Source organism: Lipotes vexillifer, unplaced genomic scaffold, assembly GCF_000442215.2.
Source record: "Lipotes vexillifer unplaced genomic scaffold, Lipotes_vexillifer_v1.1 scaffold331, whole genome shotgun sequence".
Lineage (NCBI taxonomy): Eukaryota > Metazoa > Chordata > Mammalia > Artiodactyla > Lipotidae > Lipotes > Lipotes vexillifer.
Genome location: NW_006774049.1, coordinates 1,605,760 through 1,630,219, shown reverse-complemented (window position 1 = coordinate 1,630,219; position 24,460 = coordinate 1,605,760). Strand labels below are relative to the sequence as shown.

Sequence of the window (24,460 nt, the reverse complement as noted above, 5' to 3'; positions counted from 1 at the left end):
AGCCTCTCTGCTAGTGGGTGGGGTTGTGTTCCTGTCTTGCTATATGGTTCGCATAGGTTGTCCAGCAGTGTAGCTTGCTGGTCGTTGAGTGAAGCTGGGGGCTGGTGTTGAGATGGAGATCTCTGGGAGATTTTCGCCATTTGATATTATGTGGGGCTGGGAGGTCTCTTCTTGACGAGTGTTCTGAAGTTGGCTCTCCCACCTCAGAGGCAGAGTCCTGATTCCTGGCTGGAGCAGCAAGAGCCTTTCATCCACTCAGCTCAGAATAAAAGGGAGAGAAAGTAGAGAGAATTAGTAAAAGTAGGAGGAAATAGGAAAGAAAGAAAGAAAGCAAGAAAGAAAGGAGGGAAGGAAGGAACGAGGGAGGGAAGAAAGAAAGAAAGAAGAAAAGAAAGGAAGACCTGGAGGGGTGGGATAGGGAGGGTGGGAGGGAGGGAGGAGGGAAGGGAAGAGATATGGGAACATATGTATATGTATAACTGATTCACTCTGTTATAAAGCAGAAACTAACACACCACTGTAAATATACCCCAAAGAAACTAACACACCACTGTAAAGCAATTATACCCCAATAAAGATGTTAAAAAATAAAAAAAAAAGAGGCACAGTGATTTTAAAAGAAAATAAGGTGAAATAACTTAAATTATGAAGTAACTTCTTACCATTGATGTCACCACCAAGGCTGGAGAAAACCCCATTGTGAGATAGAAAAAGAGCTCAACCACCTTATACCTGCAGAATAGAAATGTGTTAATTTAATTTAATTTAATTTAATATATCTATTCCTACAACACTCAGACTATTTCCTTACCAGTTTTTCCCTTTTTCTTTTGAAAAACAAATGTAAACTCTTGACTATTCAAATGAAATGTATTTTCCCTGTAGGAGACCATTAGGGCTCTAACTGAAATACTGTAGTTGAGTAACAATGAAATAGCATTTCTTTCAGGATTGATAAGGCATCAAATTCCACATACTACATGCAAAACGTTCTCTGCCAAAAGCTATCACTGAATCCAATTCACATGCATTTTCCAGTTCTAATCCCAGAGTGTTTGCCTTCATCGCCATTCCAATCCATCGTTATAAGACACTGAAATTATGAAGCTGCACAGGGAATAGCTTGGAGCAGTTTATCAGTGGCAAAGGGATGGGAGCCCTAAGGAACTAAGGGCATGTGTTTTTTGTTGTTATTGGTTTTGTTTTTTTACTTTTTTTTTTGGTATTTTTTTATTTTTTGAGGGCATATGTTTTTGATTGTCTCTTAATTTTGTATCTGTACAAACTCCAGTTTGTAAGGCTCATCACCTTAGGTGCAGAAGTCTGAAAATGCTAAAAAACACACTGTACTGAAATTCAACTTATATTTATGCCTAATCAAACTAGACTCTAAGTTCCTCGAAGGCAGGGACCAAGTTCTGTTTATGTTTGGGTCTGCAGGGCCTAGAACAGTACGTGGCACCATTTAGGTTCTCTGTAATACCTGCCAAACCAAATGGCCAAGGGTGACTCGCATCTCATTCTTAGTGTTTTATACTCAAAGTCCACCATCAAATAATCGTATCAGGGAACTGGGGAAGAATGTGGGTTTGGTTTATATTAGAAAGCCTTGAATAGGAGAAAAGATAGTTGTCTTACTTTACTTCCTAACTTATCCAAGGATATAAATTAGGGGTTTGAGCCTGAGAAGCAAACTGTTCCCTTGGATATATATATATATATATAATGCATAATACCACTCAGAATTGCTAATTATGGTCAAAAATGCATTTAAGTGAATTTCAAAGTCAAAGAGAAGTTAGCTAAAACTACCATTTTCTTCTGAAAAGAGAAAACAATTTATTACTTTGTGACAAACACAAGTTATGTTTAATTCTGAGGGCCATTCTGCCAAAAACAACAGATAAATAATTTAATAAACTGTATCCAATGACAATTATTTCATGGTTGTGAGTTTCTCAAGTTCAGGCATGTGAAATAATGAAAAGAGCCATGGAACAGGAACTAGGACACATGGGTCCTAATTCCAGATGAGTCACTAATTTGATGCATGTACTAAACATTCTCATTTTTTAAACATGAAGCACAAATAGGTGGCTTTGAAGGTCTCCTCTAGAACTAAGCTGCTAAATTTCAATACGGTTTCTTTTTATATTGCTTCACACTTAAGACTAGGAGATATGAATAACGGGTTTAAAAAGGTGTGTCCCATGGTGAGGATACTAAGGGTTTAGATGCCCTTCCAAATGTCCCCTTTCTCAGGGAGTCCTAGGTTGGAACATCCTCTGGGTTTCTAACTAGGTGCTCTGTGGGGGCTTAATAGCTATTATCTTCAGCCTTCAAAGAAACTTAGAAAAGCAGTTATTTTTCTCATGTGGTAACTGTAAGTCATAGAGAATAAGGCTAGTTTGCTAAGACTAGCCTGCCTGAGGATGTGAAATGAGGTCTGACTGACTCCAAAACTGTCGTTTTAGATGAGGGACAAGTGCACCTTGTCCTTCAACTATATCATACATCACACAGGCACCATTTATTTCTGTCTGCAGCAATGATGAATATCAAATGGTTCTAAAGATTTGTTAAAACAATATATATTCTATTTATGTATTTCTACTATTTTGAACTGCAAATATAAAGTAAATTGTACTGTAATGTAGATAAAATTTAGGAAGTTAATTTTAAAGCTATCAAATGTAAATTATTTTCTCTTACTTTTCATGGTAGAGAAATACATAAATGGTTCCTCCAGCTGCCATGAGCCAGATAAACCAACGCATATGAGATGCCAGGGGTCCAAGTTCACGGAGATTTAACCTAAAAATGTAAACAAGACAACAAAGAACAGAAGTGATAAATGAAGGGAATTCATACAACCTGTGTTTTCCTCTACTCTTGAAAATTGGGAAAGAAGGTACCAGGACAAGACCAGAAAGAAAAAGCAGTCATCATGCGGTTGGAAGTATTTGGGCAATTGGGATAAAATTAATAACTCAAGGATAAAATTGTCATTCAAGCTTTAAGACTTAGAATTAGCTCCAATGTGGTTTAAAAATAGAACCAGCTAAAAGGAGACATGTAGAAGTAAGTCCCAGCACATCTGTGATGCCCGACTTTCCTTATTAGGCAGACTGCTGTAAAGGCTACTTGCCTTATTGTTCCTGACTACGTATTTGGGAGCAGATTGTTTACAAAGCTTACTGAGAACGCAACAAAACCCTGAACCAGATCACATACACACAGTGGATACCTAATACACAGACCAAGTGTCTCCATTGTCAATTTCTCCACCAAGAGAGAACATACACACAGTGGATACCTAATACACAGACCAAGTGTCTCCATTATCAATTTCTCCACCAAGAGAGAACATACATGTTATGGAAGATATTCTGTAGGTTAGAATTTAACCATGGACTCTTGTGAGGCCTGAATTTAAAATGCTGCAAATTCATCTGTACTAAATTCAGATTAAGAATAGATATGAAAATAAAATGTTCTGAATGGCTATTCCTACAAAATTAATATTTCCAAATGGAAAAGGTTCCACCTGCATATCGAAGACTACATGCGAACAAACTGCCTACTGTAATATTTGATTCCTCAGTCTACATTTAAAATTTTTATTTACTTATTTTAAATTGAGGTATACTTCACAAAAGCCTTTAAGTATTCTCGTTCCAGTATGATTCAGACCTATAATTTAGTAACAGTTACTGGGGAGAGACAGCACTTACTTTTTACTCCAACAGATAATTAGGTTTCTTTTGAATGATGGATGCTGCATTAGTCAGAATCTAGAGGCCTGCTGTTTCTAATGATATATAGTTGATGGTATAATATGAATTTCTGAGTGGTTAAAACTGGACCATATCTTGATAGAGGAAAATCAATGTTTCTTTAATTATGGGTTACAGAGCAGCAAAAGACTCTATCTGATCTATACCAAAAAGGCAGGAAGAACAAGGACATTGAACTGAATACTAGGTATTTTAAATAGCTAACTAATTAGGCTAGTTCTCTTATTCATATAGCTAAAGAAATGAGAAATGCACTCAATACATAGTAGCTACTGTGCTGTGAAGACCAACAGTATAAATTTCAAAAGTGACCTTGTTTTCTTTGTACGTATTTACAGTATTTCCACTTCAACAGTTAGGTGTCCAGGTATTCTGAGCAGCAGCAGAAGCATATAGAAAGAATATGGAAGGCAAAGGTAACATATTTCAAAGGTGAGCGTGCAGCCTACACACAACTTAGCACTTCTCTCAAACAATCCAGTGCCAGATATGTATTCTGAATGGCAGTAACATTCTCCCCTTAAAATCTGCAATCTGACCCAAGTAAATTAAAATGGGAAAGAAAAAAAAGCATGTATGTGTGTTGGGATGGGGGAACCGGGGAGCAGGGATAGGAAGAAGGGAGGGAAGGAGGACTGAGAATTCTCTCATAAAAACACTATCTTCAAAAATATAAAGACTGTATCTTACCATGGGGCGTAAGATGCAGCAATGAAGACATAGATAACCATTCTATCACACATGTGAAAGCAATGCTCCACTGTCCTGTGGAGGGGGGGGGAACAAGTTAGTTTTCAGAAAATTTTACAACTGGAAGTAGGGTTTATCACTCCACTACGTCACAACTGCCACTCTTGTTCTTGGTTCTCATGGCATTTATAACTTGGCCTTCAAAGTTGCACAGCTATTTTTAATAATATGAAGCCACAAGTAAAACCTTTATATTATTTTTAAGATTGCATATACCATAGATCCTCTCCATGTAAGAACCTCACAATAATCAGGAACTCAAAATCTGTCTTTTCTGATATTTTCTATTTTTTTTTTAGATCCTATCTAATAGGAAAATGAAATTCCTTGAGGGCAGACCACCTCTCAACCCATATCATAGTGCAGGGCACAAAATCATGAAGGCTCAGTAAATACTCCCCAAAGCCACATTCTTTTTAGAATGTCTTAGAAGCAGCTTTTACTCCAAATCTTAGTGTCGACAGTAAGCTGCAATAAAGCAAATTTAGAAACTAATTTAGGAACAGCAATAACACAAACCAGAAAAAAAAAAAAAGGCTCATTTGCTGTCAAGAGGGTAGCCACCTGGGCTGCTTCTTCTTTTTTTGTTTTAACAAACATTTATTTTTGGCTGCATTGGGTCTTTGTTGCTGCACGCAGACTTTCTCTAGTTGCAGTGAGCGGGGGCTACTCTTCGTTGTGGTGCACAGGCTTCTCACTGCAGTGGCTTTTCGTTGCGGAGCACGGGCTCTAGGTGCACAAGCCTTAGTAGTTGTGGCTCACGGGCTCTAGAGCCCAGGCTCAGTAGTTGTGGCGCATGGGCTTGGTTGCTCCGTGGCATGTGGGATCTTCCCGGACCAGGGATCGAACCCATGTCCCCTGCATTGGCAGGCGGATTCTTAACCACTGTGCCAATGGGGAAGCCCCACAACCTGGGCTTCTAACCAAGTTTTTCCTTCTAAAACTGAAGAGTCAGGAAGTATACAAAGATTTGGCTCATTGAGGTCTATTCACAAAACGGATTAGATAGAATCCGCCCTTTACTGAGGTTATTTATTTATTTATAAATTTTTGGCCACACTGTACAGCGTGCAGGATCTTAGCTCCCTGACCAGGGATCAAACCTGCGCCCCCTGCAGTGGAAGCGCAGAGTGTTAATCACTGGACTGCTAGGGAAGTTCCTGAGGTAATTTAAAAGTACAAATGCATTGCATTGTCTTGAATCCATTTTCAGTCCAAGGGGTAGTAGCTGTGGTTTGGTGGCCCACAAGTATTAGATTTTGCCTCATCACACACTCTGTGTCGACCAAAGCAGGCTGAGGATGTTTTAGTCACTGTTAGTGCTAGTCACATGTTAGTGAAGTGAAAATAATTTAGGTGTAAAAAAGCAAACACTAGATTAATGTTTCTCAAACTTGACTGCCTTGCAGAATCGCCTGGGGAGCTTATAAATTACAGTCGCAAACTCCAGTCCAGAAGATCCTGATTTAAAAGGGCTAGAAGATGTGGTAGATGAAGCAGGGAAGAGAAGAATAACTCCTTGGATGACTGTGATTCCAAGCCAGGTCTGGGGTCTTTCTAATTCTGCTTTCTAGACTGTTATGCACTGTTGCAGCAGGTAAAGTCAAGCGAGCAGTTTTATTCAAGACCCACCACCCATCTCTGACCCTCACTCTCCTCAAGGGTGAAGCAGAAGTAATATCATCTCTATCACAGAGTGCGTGTGAACATTAAATGAGATGATGTAGCCATGCATTTAGCACAGCACCTAGCACATAGTAGGTACTCAATAAATGCGTGTTCCCTTCCCTCTTTTACTTAAATTAAGGCTATACTTGGGATATTTTAAAGAATTAATGCAGAGCAAAAGTCCACATGTGGCTTACGATTCTAGCAGTGCTATTTTAAGGTTCAAGAGATACTGATTTCTATTACACCTTCTCAGGCTCTGGCAGGGAGGCCCTGAATAACGAAGCAGACACCTACAACTCTTTGATTCAGATATCTAGATAGCAAAGCCAAGTCAGCCAAGGCAACCACAAGCACTGGATCGTGCCAAGAAGATAATGAAGTACGCCTGCTTCTGGGCTCTGCAAGAGTGCACCCTGAAGAGCCAGGACAAGTACTTTTGAGGCTTGCTTTTGAGTGTGTACCAGAGCTTCCTCGTGATTCAATGCTGTGGTTTTATGTTAAGCCCTGGGAACTGTCAGCTTATAGGCAAAGGTAGCAGACTGCCAACTAGAAGCAATATTGTAAAGGGTGCAGTGTAAATAAACCTCAGAACTGGGAGTCAGAGATCCTGGGATGATGATCAGATTCTGCTGGAATCACTGAGTCTCAGTTTCCCCAGGAGAATATTATGGGGTTTGGATCAGATGTTCCTTAAGGATCCTTCCAGCTCTTAAAAGTCTGATTTTACATATGAGGAAACTAGTAATCATCATATGAATCCCAAATCCTGCTCTTAAATAAAGCATACCTTTTTAATATTAGATTGTTTGAATAACGAGATTTTTTTGAACATTCTATCTATAAAACCAAAAGTTACCTTGTTTTTTAATTTTATTTATTTATTTTTTGTCTGTGTTGGGTCTTCGTTGCTGCGCACAGGCTTTTCTCTAGTTGCGGCGAGCAGGGGCTACTCTTCGTTGTGGTGCGTGGGCTTCTCAGCGTGGTGGCTTCTCTTGTTGCGCAGCACGGGCTCTAGGTGCATGGGCTTCAGTAGTTGTGGCTCACGGGCTCTAGAGCACAGGCTCAGTAGTTGTGGTGCACGGGCTTAGTTGCTCTGCGGCATGTGGGATCTTCCTGGACCAGGGCTCGAACCCGTGTGCCTTGCATTGGCAGGCAGGATTCTTAACCACTGCGCCACCAGGGAAGCCCCCAAAATTTATCTTCTAATATTACATTAAATCACTCTAAGTCTGTTCTGAGTCCTCCTTTTTGAGAAGAAACTTTGTCCTTTTGGGTTGTGCAGAATCCATTGCATAAGCAACTAGATGGTGTGCTGCTACCTTTGTATCGCCCAAATTAACCCTTCACTCAAAGGATGAATGCTTTTATGTCCTCATTGGGAGGCTAGGGATCACAATATTGTTTGGAAAGTGCTTGACAGCTAACTGTAGCAACATATGTGAGTTTTGTTTGAGTAGATGCACGGGACCTAATTCTGAAAGCTGAACTTTGCAAAACAGTAAACCCGAGCTGTAATATACCTGTAGTACAGCTATAGTGATTTGTAATTTTCAAATCATTCTCACATGCATCATCTCATTCACCTATCACAAGAGCCCACCAGTCGGGCATTACCATTCTCATTTTAGTGATGAAGAAACTGAGGCTACACGAGACTAAGTGGCAGGACTTGGACTCAAAGCCCAACTGGTGACTGCAAGTCCAGAGTACTGGTCATCACCCTGCAGCTGCCATGTTCGTCCTTAGTGTGCTGACACACTGGAAAACAGGTGTCAGGATTGTACATTGTAAGTCCTGGGGAAGCAATGTGGTTTTGTTCGGTTTCCAAGCAAAGACCTGCTTTCTTAAGACACAGATAGGGGTGCTCAAATTCTGTCCAATCCATAGGAAATTTCCTGAGTGCTGGGACAGCATTAGACTCTACCAGGCAGGAAAATGTCCACTCTTTGCCTCACCTGACCAAAGCAGGCCAGCGTGAGAGGCTAACCCAAGCCAACTATTGTGAGTGACCTGTTGAAACAGCGTACCATCCACTGTACCTTAAGTGGCTCTTTTTCCATGATACGATGTGAAATACTGTGGAAACAATGAAGAGGGCACAGAGGCCCATTCCATAAATCCATGCTGTTATCTTTTCCCAGCAGTCATCAGACAGCCGGTGGAGGAGGGCACTGCCCACAATGGCTGGAACAATGAGGAACTGAGAGAAAGGGAAAGAAAAGTAAATATTCAGCAAAACACTGAATTGAGAACTTTATTAAAAATACATAGGTTTACCAGGGGCAATTTTAGGAAGATCACTTTAAAACAAACATTTGCCTTTCCTGGATAATCATAATGAGAGCCAGATGAAGTTGGCTGTTTACGGCACTGAAAACAAGTACTGCTGTTTAGGGCCCAGGACCTGTGTCCACCAATGCGTACACAGTCAAGCAGTAAGAATGAAACATTACTCAATTGTTGCAAAACAAATGTCCTCTATCCTAATTTCGTTAGTTAAGAACATGTTTCATCCTATTCTCTAATGTGATTTAGGGTAGGCACTTAAAATATTCAAATGGCAAGCATGTACCCAGATTTCCCAGGGAGGTCTTGATCTTTAAATATTCTTTCCTGTTTCCCCCATGCGCTACTGAAATCCCAATATTTCAGCAAAGGGTAACTAAATGAATCAAGTCAGTAACTATCATGTACATACCACACTCAAATAAATCATTTGTTCAAATCATATGTCCTGACTTCTAGTTTGGATGTCTACATTCCACCAATTTCCGAGCTACTGCAGAGTGAAAGTGTTATTTCATTTTTAATAGCACCTTTCATGTAGGCAAGAGTAATACACTCCTACTTATTCAAATAATTTTAAGAGACTAGAATCTTAGAGAGAACTTTGCTTTCTGCACCACATTTTACACTACATATAGACACAAATTTAAATGTTTAGTCATATCAGTGTGACTAGTAAACATTTAATAATAACAGGAATCATGAGAAGAAATAAACTACTTTATTAGATAGAGGAATAAACATACCTGGCAAAGACTGCAAACTTTAGCAATCTTATCTTTTTTGTCTCCAACACCTTCTATTTCCCTCTTGAAACAGAATATTAAACCTCCCAGATGAGATCAGCACTGAATTTCAAATGCTGAAGTATTCAATGGCCCAGAACAAAAAGAAAATTAAGGACAACAAAGTTTTTCATAAAACAATTTAATTTTGAGATTATGTCCTTTCTACTTCTTTCATGTTAAAGTATCTTCTCTTTAATGAAATGATGACATTAGATGGAAGTTTCTTGTTTTGTCAGTTTTAGAAATTTTACTGCCCTCTGAAATCCAAAAATCAGGGATACAGTTTAGTAAGTTTAATAAGATGACATTTTCTGTTCTAAAAAATTAATGTGGATGTTTTGTCAGTTTTTCCTTAACTTTGGTTTCTACAAGTGTTCCTTGTGACAATACAGAAGAGATAAACTAAGGGATTATTCGGGTCTATCTCAAGCAAATATTCTTCTTAAAGGTGAGCTGTGCATCTCAACAGCCAAACCATTATATTTAAATGCTCAACATTATGCTAAGTAATAAGCGTTTCATTGGTTGCTTTATTTATTTATTTTTATTTTAAATTATTTATTTATTTATTTATTTTGGCTGCGCTGGGTCTTCACTGCAGTGTGAAGGCCTTAGTTGTGGTATATGGGATCTTAGTTCCCCGACCAGGGATTGAACCTGGGCCCCCTGCCTTGGGAGTGTGGAGTCTTAACCAATGGACCACCAGGGAAGTCCCTCATTGGTTGCTTTTATTGGTCAGTATTATGAAAACTATCAGAGCACTATTTTCATAACTTTTATCAGTGTTTTGCAGTTGGTAAAGACATATCCATAAAATGGTGGATGTACATTGGAACAATAAGTGAAGGAACAGGACATATAAACTGTTATTCAAACTTTTATATTCTTTATATCCTAATGCTGACCTACATTTAAATACACACACCCCTACATTTTCTTAGGGGCCTGTGGACAATTAACTTCAGAAGTAACTTTAATCTCTGTTAAATTCATCAGACATTTAGTTAAGAATAAAAGATGGAAACAAACCAAATGCCCATCAACAGATGAATGGATATATATATTACACACACACACACACACACACACACACACACACAAAATGGACTATTACTCAGCCTAAAAAAGCATGAAATATTGACAATTTGCAGCAACGTGGATAGACCTAGAGATTATAATACTAAGTGAAGTAAGTCAGAGAAAGACAAATACGTGATATCACTTCTACGTGAAATCTAAAAAATAATATAAAGAAGCTATATACAAAACAGAAACAGACACAGATATAGAAACTTATGGTTCCCAAAGGGGAAAGGGAGTGGGGGATAAATTAGCAGTATGGGATTAACAAATACACACTACTATATATAAAATAGATAAGCAGCAAGGACTCACTGTATAGCACAGGGAATTATATTCAATATTTTGTAATAACCTATAATGGAAAACAATCTGAAAAATATGTGTGTGTGTGTGTGTGTGTATATATATATATATATATATATATAAAACTGAATCACTTTGCTGTACACCTAAAACTGACATAATATTGTAAATATTATATTTATACTTCAATTTAAAAAAAAAGAATAAAAGATGGATATCCAGGCAAGTATAGCTGACAATCAAATTAGGCTGTGCATTCTTTAAAACCAAGTTTGGACTCTAAACATTTTGACCCTCTGGTGGTGTGAAGCTCACTTCACAAAGCGTTCACTAATGCAAAGACAGGGGTCAGCTCAAGGCTAGAGAATTCCACTAAATCCTTCCTGCCCTGAGAATCCAAACCATGGGTCTAGGGAGACTGTCCACTAGTGAGGTTACTCCAAATTTCATTATTGAAGCCCTTTTATGGAATCCAGGGCAGGCATGTCAGGTACAAACTTTCTTTTAAAGAAAAAACATTTAGTAAGATTTCAGCATATTAATTATTTAAATAAAAATCTTTTGAGCACCTAAAGAAAAAGGACAGTGATGAGAATAACGTTTCAGTATTACCAAGTAATATTTGAATTCCACTATTACAATATATAAAACTGATACTTTATAAAGTTTGATTTCTGCTAAGTAATGACTAAAAATCATTGTTCTATTAGATTACAAAGAAATCCACCAAAAACTAGCTTATTTCAGGTTTATTTGGTATCATGACTCCTTTATAGAAATACTGACTATTCTTTGAAGAAGGGTTCAAGAAATGAAAAGGCACAACTTGAATTCAAGCAAGTTTTATTCTAATAACATATGTATATAACCTACACATTGTACTAACACTGTCTAAAATAATTAAATTAGCCTGTTCTAACACTTCACTAAAGGAATAAATTGGTCTCCTTCTCTATTTCTTGTCTTCAGACTATATACCAGCTACCACTTTCCCCTCAAAAGTCTCACTAAATACAACTTTCAAAGGGAATAATGAAATCATAGATAAAAGGAAATTTATATGACATAAGAAAATGCCAATAAAATGAAATTAATAGGAAAACTATGAAAATACACACATATTTACAAACACCATAGACAAAAAGAAGAAATGCATCCAAGTGCTAGCAATTTATTTCTAGGTAGTTCTGTTTTTCTCATATATTCTTCAGTATTTTCTATGTTTCTTATAATGAATATGTTTTGTTTTTATAAGGAAGAAAAAAATTAAGAATTTAGGGATTAAATCGAACTTTTCTTCTACAATATGGACTAACATCTGCTCTGAGAAGCAATGACCACAGTGGAGATGGAGAGGATGTGGCTACCTGTTTTAGGTGATCACTCAGGGGAAAAAAACACCTTTTTCAACAAATGGTGAATTCTTCTTGCCAATAAACACAGCTGACTGTCTTGAAAAGGTGATTCATTTCATTCCAGGGGTGACAGTCTTCATAGTTTTCTTTTTTTTTTTATAACTAAGGTACTTACTATTATTATTCTTTCAAAGACGATCTTGTCTGAGAAAGCAAGTCCAGGATAGACAGAGCTGACTGTAGTTGGAGCACTCAAAGTGTCTGACATGCTCACAGTTTCTGGTGACATGACCTAGCACTGACACTTTGGCAGGTAAGGTCACAGAGATGGGTACACCTGACTAACAAGGCTGAGGTTAACAGAGATGATTGCCCCTTCCTCCCACCAAAGTCCTTTGGGAAGGATGGAAAAGGCAGAAAACTCATACTCACTGCATGTGTGTAACAGTTAGCAGCATGTTCATAACAAGTTGGTTTGTAGCGGCCATTGGCTGGGGCCCGGTGGTTCATGAACCTATAGAGACAAAGACATCACGTGAGAAAAGCTCAGAGCGTGTAAAGAACAATGGTGAAGCTTGTCAGTGGTTGTTTGGTCTATTCTAACTGAAGAGGTGACTGCTGGAAATACCTAGCTACGGGATCAAAATCAAAGCCACTAAACAGGTGTAAACTGAGCCAACAGCCATAATCCTAAATCAAATGCCCTAGTTTACTGGATTAAGTATTCTTTCAGTTCATTTAGAAGAAAAACTTTCTACCTACCAAAAACAAACAAAAACCATATCCACAACTGGTACCCCCACAGTAAAAAAAAATTAAAAATAAAAAAATAGTACAACCAAATCTTAAATCTTAACAGAAAAAAAAAAAAAATCAAGGTCATTTTTCTAAAGTTAAGAAATACCAGAAACCACCATTTAATGCAAATTCAGTGTATTTGAAAGGTTTCTATTTCTTCTCTCAAAATGTATAAAGCTTATACATGTAGATCTTTAAAGCCTCCATCCCATGATTGGCAGGCCTTTGAACTAGTTTCCGTCTATTGCATTACTTGTTCTGGCACCAGACAGCTTAAATAAATGATACCTGGCTGCCTCCTGGCACCTGAAACAAGAGGTAAGTTTTCACCTGCATTCTTCCTGAATTAAAAGTTTCCTTCAAAATCTAAATATGTGACTAGCACCACATACACTGGCTATAAAATTCATAAACACATCTGTATGTATCTAAATATCAAAATCAGTTACACATATAGACATACGCCCATATTCCATATCCCCTTTGGGCTAATTTTGTGGCAACCAGCAAAGCAGTGAAAAGCACAAATACCATCGGACATGAAGAGATAAACAGCCTTCTTCTATTTCAGTGTGTGGGTGAGGATTCCCCCAGCCCCAATTCATACCCATGCCATGTTTCATGAGGGATTCTGGTTTAGTCTGTGTGTTCTTTTTTTTTTTTTCTGGCGCGGTACGCGGACCTCTCACTGTTGTGGCCTCTCCCGTTGTGGAGCACAGGCTCCAGACGCGCAGGCTCAGCGGCCATGGCTCACGGGCCCAGCCGCTCCGCGGCATGTGGGATCTTCCCGGATCGGGGCACGAACCTGTGTCCCCTGCATCGGCAGGCGGACTCTCAAGCACTGCGCCACCAGGGAAGCCCTAGTCTGTGTGTTCTTTATAAGGAGGGAGATGTAAACTCAGAAAGATAAAAAGGCAGCTGCCTGAAAGAAGCAGATGCAGAGAAATAATGGAGGTAAGACAGCCATGATGGCATTCAGGTCTCAGCATTCAAGCAGCATTCCTGTGCTTGGGGCATGCAAGATGTCAACAGGCTTTGCACAATAAAGTAGCTTTTTGCTTGAGCTAGGTTAAGGGGGTAGGGGGAGGAGATTCCGTCACTAGTCACTAGTCACACCTCATTAATTAACATGATGAAAAAATGGTACCAGGCTAAACCAAACGGCACAGCCAGGTTGCCAAAAACTGACTAAAACACATGGTCAAGGGATTCCAAACAGTGCCCACTTTAAGAACAAAAGACTAGCCAATACTTTCCCCCTGAATTAAGAAGGGCCTGTTATCCCTAGAGCACATAAATAAAGTGGCAGTCCCTGCTAACCCAACATAGAGAGTTCAAGTGGCAGATCCACTAGGAAATGGATTTGGGACCTTGAAGATACCTTACTTGGACCACCAATGGGTAGCTATCTAACTAGCGTGCAAAATATACACATATGGAATGGAATTCACCAGATGGCTTGGAAACTGTTTAAGAGAAATGTGCAGTTAACAGCTTCAGAATTATTCCAAGCTATTCTCACACATAGATAAATAAATCTTTTTTCCCCTGACAATCCTTTAAATAATTTTACTAAATTTCCTAAGGAATGAGAGTGTTGCTATATGGCAGTTATTAGTAAAAAGGAAAATAATTACACTCTTGGGAAGGATACTTTAAAAGTGTCCCTAGCATTCAAGGATCTACCAAATCATTAGCCTGAGACATAATGACAGGGCTATAAGTAGCATATCCTATTAGGAATTGTAAAGGGTAAAGAGCAAGGCTCCGGGATGGTTGAAGGTAGATTAAACTGTGAGCACTCTGTGCAGGGCACAGTAGGTAGGGTCTGACTACCCACCACCAGGGCTGCAAACTAAAATAGCAATTTATATCTCTGGCAGCCCAATCTAAAAATAGTCAGGCTATTACACAGTGACAGGGATAGACTTTCAAATTTTCTCCTAAAAGCAGAGAAACTCGGTGGCCATGTTTGTGACAGCTTAGTTCCTGCCCACCTGGAATCACTCAGGTTAAAAATAAACTCAGAAGTTGCAGAGAAAAATATCCCACCCATGTGACTTAAGGTAGTTTCTCCTTAAGGGCAGGGCCAAGATTCCGGCATTACAGAAAGGGAAGAGCAAGTATTCCAGGCACAGATCACTGCCTGGGGCCCCATGGGACAGCACATGGTTCTGCCGGGAAATTTACAATGCATTTTTCCATTTCTCTCTGATCTGCCAGGGTACAATCAAGCCTCCAACAAGGCCTCCTGCAGAAATCACTATGAAGAAATTAGTCACCCAAGACCTAAATGGAAAAGCAGATGTAAAATGCAAATAAACTCCCACACACTGAGCCTATTCTCTTCCCCCAAAAAAGAATGAGGAAGGTTATCAAGAGTTATGGGGAAGAGCACCCACTTATGGAAGACACCTCTACTTAAAGCAAAGCCATCCTAATGGTTATCCAGCAGAAGACAGCATCCAGCCAGCTTCAGAGGGTTTGAGGGAAGGTGATTAAAGTTTTTAGTTGACCAGGGTTTGTTCATTCATCCCCTCATTTTCTCTTTCAACACTCTCTCCACTTCCCCTGGCCCAGTGTCCTCACGCCCTCTCCGTGATAGAATTTCAAAACTATGGAGAGAGGGACCTGGGGACACTCCTTAGCACACTTTATATTTAACCCAAAGCAGTGGCCTTCCGAAGGTAAATCTGCAACCCACCAGCAGATCTCAGAGGCCTAAGATCAAATCTCAGAAGTTGTCCTTGATTCCTCTGTGTTCCCCATACTCCACATGCAAGCACCATCAATGTTACCTTCTAAATATATTCCAAATCAGTTCCGCTCTCTACAGTTCCAAAGACCCTACCTTAAATCAAGACATCAACACCTCTGGTCTGTAAACATACAAAGTCTCTGGTCTCCCTGCCTGCCCACACATGGACTCTCTTCTTTACTCAGCAGCCACAAGTCTATCAGCACCAGATCACATCAAACACTAAGCACAGCTTAAAATCTGTCTGGCTTCCCAAAGTGCCTGGGATAACACTGCATCCTCCGCAGGCCACAAGCCCTCACCCACTTCTCCAGCCTGGTGCTACCTTCCTCTCACTCTCTGCCTCCAACCAACCGCATCCTTTCTGATCCTCAAACCACCCAGGTCTTATCTGCCTCAGGGTGTCTGTGTTTGCTGTTTACTTCTAACTAGAACATTCTTCTCCAGAATGCCCAGCTCTCCTCTCACCGGTCAAGCTCAGCTCAAATGTAACCTCCTTAGAGAGGTTTCCCTGACCATCCTACCTAAAGTATCACTTCAGCCCTCCTCACTCCACCAGAGCCCTTACCACAATTAGTAAGAATTGGACTTTTTGAACTTGTTTATTTTTTATTTCATTTTCTCCCACTGCAATGTGAATTCCATGGAGGCCATCTTGTCCACCATTTCATTTCCAGTTCCAAACACAAGGCCCAGCTTATTGCTGGAGCTTAATAGATAAGTGCTGAATGAATGAATAGAAAGGCAGACATTCTGCCTGCTGCTGAAGTATTTTATCCTACCCGAGAAAGATCCACTCATCAATTAGTTTCACTGGGGATTCTATATGCAACAAAGACAAACAGGCAGTCTTAGGGCAAAGAGAATTCTCAATCTCATGAAAATAAAATTCTCAAAGGCCAATACCATGGACATTCCAAGGGCTCCTTCAACATCACTTGATGGGGCAACATAAGCTGACCCCTGAGCACCTTACTAATTAGCTTCCCTATATGAATAAGCATGATGTTTAGGAAAAGTGTCTGCTGCCAGAGGTAGTGATAGTGGTGGGATACATTTAACTTAAATAAGGGAAATGGCATATATAAGGAGACTACCCCATCCCTATGATTCAATGCTCTGAGAACACGCCAAAAAACAAACAAACAAAAAAAGGCAATAGGCAGTCCTGGAAGACTTCTAATGCTTTAGAATTATATGCTTTGCCACATATTCAGTTTGAAGCTAACCAGTGGTCATGAGGCTGGGGTTAAGGAACGGAGCATCCTTTTCCTTGGATTTTTGGTTGCCAGGCTGGAGAAACGAGCATGCATCAGTAAGATACCAACAAGATACATTAGAAGCTCTGGGTCCTAGGCCTCTGCGCTGTCATGCAGATGTTGTGATGTGGGCGGGGAGACAGAGGTGAATGGCTTAATGGGTGGTAGAGAGGGACATGATATTGAACCCTTCAGTGTGCCCCTTCCTTGCTGTGTGATGATGGCAAGCTCTCTTATTCTCTAACCCTATTTGTTCTTCTACTAAATGGGTATAAAATTTGCCTCCTAGGGTTACAGTTGAGGATGAGATGAGTAATCTACAAATACCCAGCTACTGCCTGGCACCAGTAGGTACTTAATAAATGTTAGCAGGTATTCTAATCAGTCAGAGATGCTGTGAAAGGGAGAGAATGACTCTGTGTGGAGGGGTGGTGGAATCAAGTGTGGAAGGGATAAAGCACAAAAGATAAAAGGTGTCCCACTGGGGTTTTTCACATCCTAAGCTTTTTGAGAAGCCATGCCTGCATAAAGCCCTCCACTTACTACACTGGGCTAGGCATCCCTACAGCTCTCCTCCACAGATATGTCAGCACTCTGGAAGTTGATCCAAAGCCACAGTGACCGCCAAGTTTCCATTATGAACAATCCAGCAAGGTGTTCAGGTTTTCTTATAATTTAGACATAGCCACAAACTATGGCCTAATGAAGTGTTTTTACTGCAGTCAAATGCTCATCAATGGAGTCCTGGTAAATCTATCAGAAGGAACACATGGGTTCAAAGATAGTGTATTCCTCTTTCTAGTTCCTCTGTCATTAACCTACTTGTATCTCTCCTGAATGCTCAAAAGATGCATAATAAACACAGTTTTTAAGAGATGCAGAACAGTACTCTCAACATGTTAATGTATGGACCACACAAACCATGATATTTTTGTTATATTACTTTTTATTTGCAGGCTTTATTTCTAAGTTCAAATTGACTCAGAAATATCTTTCCATTTTAGCCTATGATACAGAAAAACAAGAAATTATGGGATCATTCATTGTTCAAAGAAAATCGGGGTAGTTCTAGATGTCATCAAGAAAATAACTGTTAAATATCCATTGAGATTGTGCAGCCGCTGAGAAAATTACAATGTCTATGCTGCACTAAAAGAAAATGCCTGTATTTTTTCATTTTTAAATGAATGAAGTAGAGCGCAAAATCACCTTACAACTGTGATAGTAAGGACTGGATAGATTAGTGTCCAGCAAAAAGAAAAGTTCAGGGCTTCCCTGGTGGCACAGTGGTTAAAAATCCACTTGCCAATGCAGGGGACACGGGTTCTAGCCCTGGTCGAGGAAGATCCCACATGCCACAGAGCGACAAAGCCCATGTGCCACAACTACTGAGCCTGTGCTCTAGAGCCCGTGAGCCACAACTACTGAGCTCACGTGCCACAACTACTGAAGCCTAGAGCCCATGCTCTCCAACAAGAGAAGCCACCACAACGAGAAGCCCGTGCACCACAATGAAGAGTAGCCCCCGCTCGCTGCAACTAGAGAAAGCCCACGCGCATCAACGAAGACCCTACGCAGCCAAAAATAAATAAATAAATAAATAAATAAATTTATTTTAAAAAAAAGAGAAAAGTTCCATCAGCTGAAATGGTAGTGTCCTAAATAAGGTTTGTTTGTTTTTCATTTCTCTTAACACTTTTAATGTTTGTGCGACAAACAATAAAACAGGTTCCTTTTCTTTTTCTTCTTTCTAGAGAAGAATTGAAAGGATAGAAAAGAAATACAACACTTAATCTAACAAAACCCAGTAATTTCACAGAATATTGCCACTGTTCTCTGCAAACAGGAAGAGCAGAGATGTGCAGAGAAGACCAAATCAAACAAACCACATGCACAGGGCTTTGCCAACCATTACTGAACCTGTGTTACATCCTCCCTTAAAGCCCCTCCAGTCCTCATGGCTGACTTCATGTTCTCAAGCCAGAACACCATGGTTTCGTTTTGCCTTTAGAAGTACTGATATGATATCCCACTAGGGGAATACTGCAGGCATTCAACACCCTGAGTGATGAGCAATATTCGGAAGTTAATCCAACTCTTCAAACTGATCACCCTTCTGATGGCACAATCCACCACAACTCTCCCTGTGCATATTTCACTCCTTACCCTGTGGGACTGGAGGAGGAATAAGATCAGAATGGGAGAGGGGGCATCAAGGGATTAGGAAGTTGGAAAGAAAAAAAAAAAGTGCACTTTAAAATCCTGAAATAAAAAGCAGTGCCTAAAAACTCAACAATAACCTCCTTGGAAGACTTCATGCATTCTCTGTCTTTTTTCAAATTCCCCCTGTCACTGCACACTAAGCTAGCCTGCTCAGGGTGAAGGTCTGGGAATGGGGACGGCTGCCTGATTCAGACAAAGGGATGGAGAGTTACCACAACACAGGAGAGGTGAACTTTCACCCACTTAAACGAAGGCGATTAGAAAAAAAAGCCCAGAGCTTCCTCTCAGAACTATGACCAGCCTCCATCCATTGCTAGATGGCAGACACCCGGGGTCGGGATTAAGGCCACGGTACCTCCCCAGGCTGGCGTTACCATCGGCTCTCCAGCGAAAAGGCAGCCGGCCAGCCTTCCGGTGGTGCCTCGTCGGTTCCTCCTCCTCGTTTCCTAACACCGGCGCCTCAACAGCAGGTCTCACCACCCGGACGCTAACTTGCCCCTTCGCGGCGCCCCCAAATAGCACGCCCAGGGACTCTAAGTACCCTCAGGGCCCGGACTTGGCCAGGCAAAACTAAACCAGCAGAGCCTGCCTCAGTTTCCCCGTTGCTACGGCCGTTCAAAGACAAAGCACCTAAAACGGCCAGCACCGCCGCTTTACCACAACTCTCGCTGCAGGGCGCAACAACGAATGGGCCCCGGTTCCGCGCGCACCGGGAGCCCTCCAAACTCCCGGTAAGGGTTGGAGGGCAAAGCCGGGGTCGGAAGACTCGGGGGCGGCGCCTGCGGCTGGGGTTCGGGTCCTCAGAGCAAGCAGGAGCCCCGCCTGGATGGGGTGAAGCCGGGTGAGCAATGGGATACCGCGGGAGAAGGGCAGGCTCGTGGTCCGAGGTCTGGGAATCCGAGGTCCGCAGATCGCGAGGGGGACCCGGGACAGGCACGAGATCCTGGTCTTTGGAGGAAGGGGATCACCCAGGGACAGCAGGGAGGGGAATCCCCCGGGAGCCGGTCCCCGGCCGAGGCGCGGGATCCACAGGGGATGGACCCAAGTGAGGAGCCAGGACCCACGCGGGAGGAGGCGGGATCCGGGACCCGGTCCCGGCACGGGCGGCGGGGCGGGGGCGCCATCCCTCTCACCGCTGGAATCGATTCTGGAACCGCATTGATCCTCTGCTCCTCCTCGTGGGCCAGGAGCTCGGTATCGTCAGCGCCGGCGGCCGGGCGCGCGGCCCTCATGGGCTTGGGCTGCTCCGGAGGCCGCCGCGTGCCCGGCGGACCACTCGGCCAGGCAGGGTCGGAGTGGGCCAGGCCGGGGGTCGGGACAGGGCCGGAGGCAGACCAGGCGGCTGGGGGCGGGAGGGAAGCCGCTTAAACGGCCCCAGCGCCTCCCGCCTCCAGCCTCCCGGCTCCTCCACCCACAGTCGCCCGCGCCCCGCCCCGCAGCGGAGCCCGGCTCCACCTCCGTCCGCCCCGCCCGCCTGCGTGCTCCCGCGGCCGTCGGCGCGTCACCGCGCCGGGCGGCCAATCAGCGCCCAGAGCGGAGCAGCGGCAACTCTGCCATTCATCCCGCAGCGCCCGGGCGGAGGGGAGGGGCCTCGCGGCGGAGGGGCGGAGCGCGGGGAGGGGCGGAGAGCTAGAAGGGCGGTTCACTTGTAGAAGGGGTGGAGTTGGAGCGAGAAAATAGAAGAGCCAGAGGACAGAGGAAGAAAAATTGTAAAGGAGGAGGTGAGACACGAATCTTGAAAGAAATTGTAGTGAAAATAGCAGCAAACAAGGACCTCTGTCTGCGTTCTAGTCCTGGCTCTGTGTCATTCATTCCTTCCTCATCATTTCTCCATCCCTCCGTTCATTTATTCCTTCGTCATTTTCAAGGTCAGCTACACCTAGGCTGTTGTGCGAGGTTCTGGGGTAGATTTTTTAAAAAACCTTTCCTTGTCTGTCATATGACAAGCATTGTCTAACTCAGATTCTATGAGAAACTCAAAGGAGGGAGTCCTCCGCAGGGATGCTTGTGTTATATTTTTATTTATTTATTTAATCCAAATCTACTTTATTTAAAGTAGATTTGAATCAGGGTCCTGTGGGAAAAACCTAAACCCAGAGGGCTTGCTGTAAGAGAGGTTCAAAGGATAGTGAATGAATCGCTGATTTTTTTTGGGGGGGTGGTAGGGTTCTTGGGATGAACTAAGCTATGTACAACTTTTAATCATCTTCAAAGTCGTAAATGATAATGTTTGTTTTTATTTTTGTTTTTTTAATTTTATTTTTTTATGGCATTGTCACATCACGTGGCATGTGGGATCCTAGTTCTCCGACCAGGGATCGAACCTTTGCCCCCTGCCGTGGAAGCACGGAGTCCTAACCACTAGATGGCCAGGGAAGTCCCAAATGGCTGATTTCTTTTTTAAAATAATTAATTAATTAATTAATTTTTTGCTCTGTTGGGTCTTCGTTGCTGTGCGCAGGCTTTCTCTAGTTGCGGTGAGCGGGGGCTGCTATTCATTGTGGTGCGTGGGCTTCTCATTGTCGTGGCTTCTTGTTGCAAAGCCCAAGCTCTAGGCACGCAGGCTTCAGTAGTTGTGGCACGTGGGCTCAGTAGTTGTGGCTCACGGGCTCTAGAGCGCAGGCTCAGTAGTTGTGGTGCACGGGCTTAGTTGGTCTGAGGCATGTGGGATCTTCCCGGGCCAGGGCTCGAACCCGTGTCCCTTGCATTGGCAGGTAGATTCTTAACCACTGTGCCACCAGCGAAGCCCTATGGCTGATTTCTTGATTCTTTCCCTTATGACCCCTAGAATGTTGATGTGGCCTGTCCACACCGTCCCCCACACCCTAAACTTCAGACTCTCAAGGGGACATTAGGCAAGCCTGTTAGGAGTGTTTACTTTTCATGCAGTGAGAGCTTTGGAAAGCTGGGAATTCTTTCACCCATAATTCTAGTTTCCTTTCCTTTAACACCTGCCAAGTTGGTGAGCTCTAGAAGGGTGCTTTCCAAGGTTATTTCATTAATTTCCCCAAGAACTCCAGGAGATAAACATTATCTTACTCACTTCACAGATAAGGAGACTAAGAGGTTTAGAAAATTGCCAAAAGCAAAACTAGGGTTTGTACCTAGCTTTGTCTAACATTAAAGACTCAGATCCCTTCCGTGGGCCAGACTGCCTCTCCCTAAGTTTTTATTTATTTATTTATTTTCCCTAAGTTTTAAAGTAGTATATTTCTTTAAATTTTTTTTTCTAAAAGTTAGAAAAATGAGCATGGATTGAAGGTTTACTGAACTGCTCTGTCCAGCCCCTGGGCTCAGTGAATTGGTGGGAGAGGGAAAGGTCACAAAGGAAATAACTAATAAAAATAGGTAAAAAATAATGATATGAAATAGCATAGGAAGGATTAAGAAAACAATGAACCAGCAGATGTCAGGTCACATCCTAGCAATGACTTAGGAACATGCAGAAGACTGCAAGGAGCTAGCAAATTGTGGTGAGGCTAATTAGGTGATGGGATGCAGGAGAGAAGGAAGTCTGGATATGGATTTTGAAAGAGATGATGGGCATGACAACACACAGCCTTTCATACAGTACAACAGCTTGGACAAAGAGGGGATGTGGTCACTATGGGGAAAATTTGTGAATGGCCACCTAGGTTTAGAAACATCAGTGTGAATGGCATTTACCCAAGGGGAAAAAGATGAGTGAGAGAAAAATTAGATCAAATCAGAATAAAATACCTTGACCTACAGTGGTGTCTTCCATAGAAATATTGAAGGAATATAATATGCAGGAGTATTAACTGAAAGTGGCTTGTTTAAACAATATGATCACAAATTTAAATCAACCTCATTTTTGGTGACTCTCCCCCAGAAGTGAAAGCAATTCTCAAAAGATAAAAATAAAAACTATGAAACAGCTTAAGTTTATTTACATAACCCCCTGCCACATTTTTTTTTTTTTTTTTGGTGAGGTGTCCATTTGAATCTTTTTTAGGAGAAATCCTGAGTATGTTTGCAGAAAAAAGGTACTAGATTCGACTTAGAGATTAGCGTTTTGGAGTGGAAGAAAATGGAAAGTTTTTCACATTAGTAGGATGTGACATTTTTGTTTAGCTCAAAAATATACAAGTTCTTCTTTCTGCAGAACTGCAGAAAATTATTTGCATAGCCTCTGCCTAGAAGAAAGGATCTGTGAAGGAGCAGATACCAGCTGCAGAGGAATCTCTTGGGAGAACACCTGCCCTGCTTGTTGAGGGACACAGAGTTCCTGGACTGGATGCTGACCATACTAGGAAGCACCTGGAACCTAGTCCTTCGGCTGCCATCATCCAATCAGAAAGTAGCAGCTCTGCCCCAGACTGTGACTCCAGATGCCCAGGAAGATTGCCTGAACCTCTGATTGCAAGTCTTGTTCTGTGACTGGCTTTCATTATGTTTCTTTACGAATATGACAAAGTAAAGCAATTATTAAAATGTAAATGCTCCCATCCTTTCCCGTTTCCTGAAGAGAGGAATGCTATCTTAGTCTTAGTCCTTAGTGTTTTGCCTACATTCCCTGATTGTCTATGCCCTCGTCCCAAAATGCATATGTTTAAATACTAATGCTCAATGCGATGGTATTGGTGGGGGGGATGCTGAGAGGTGATTAGGTCAACCACCATCCTCATGAATGAGTTTAATGCCCTCATAAAAGAGGCATGAGAGAGCTCGCTGGCCTCTTTCACCATGTGAGGACACAAGAAGTCTGTCTGCAACCCAGAAGAGGACCTTCATCAGAACCTGATCATGCTGGCACTCTGAACTTGGACTTCCAGCCTCCAGAACTGTGAAAAATAAATTTCTGTGGTTGATAAGCCACCCAGCCTTTTTTTGTTTGTTTGTTTTCCAATAGTGGCTCAAGTAGATTAAGACACCTGACCTTCGAGGAGTACCTGTCTCTTTCATGCCCAGTTCCTAGACTTTCATGATGAAAACAATTGGAGAAACCAATGGGAAGAGAGATCCAGGGAGAAAAAAGAGGCCTTGGCAGATAGGCTGTTTTGGTTTACATGATGAAGATGAGTGAGAAAAAAACATTCCATAATCTGGGGCATATTGACCTTTTTTGACCCTCGTGCCTTCAATCAACTAAAGCTTGGACTCTGTTGACCTAAGCTCCAGTTCTATTCTGAATTCCCCTCTGCTTAAGCCATGAATATAAATGTATATGCATGTACCCTTAGCTTAAAACTCCCCCAATTTTGCTGTTAGGGGAGACATTGCTTTGGGAGAGATCCCTGGTGTTCTCCTTACCTGTTGCAAGTAATAAATCCTTCCTTCTCCTGCTCTTTGGCTTGGTTGTGTCTTTTGGCTTTACACCCACCAAGAGGGTGAACCCAGTTTTCCAGTAACAAATTTTGGCCCAGAT

General features: G+C 41.9%; 1 protein-coding gene across 1 annotated transcript in view; it reads right to left on the bottom strand.

The window, feature by feature from the left end:
* Window positions 1-20,505, bottom strand: part of MMD (monocyte to macrophage differentiation associated) — a 35,397-nt gene extending 14,892 nt beyond the window's left edge. The window contains exons 1-6 of the mRNA XM_007448638.1: window positions 20,205-20,505; window positions 12,466-12,547; window positions 8,258-8,418; window positions 4,488-4,562; window positions 2,713-2,814; window positions 663-732 (exon numbers count right to left, since the gene is read on the bottom strand). Of these exons, the coding sequence (XP_007448700.1) occupies window positions 663-732; window positions 2,713-2,814; window positions 4,488-4,562; window positions 8,258-8,418; window positions 12,466-12,547; window positions 20,205-20,230 (516 nt within the window). The 5' untranslated portion in view covers window positions 20,231-20,505. The remainder of the gene's footprint in view (window positions 1-662; window positions 733-2,712; window positions 2,815-4,487; window positions 4,563-8,257; window positions 8,419-12,465; window positions 12,548-20,204) is intronic.
* Between the last annotated feature and the right edge of the window lie 3,955 nt (window positions 20,506-24,460).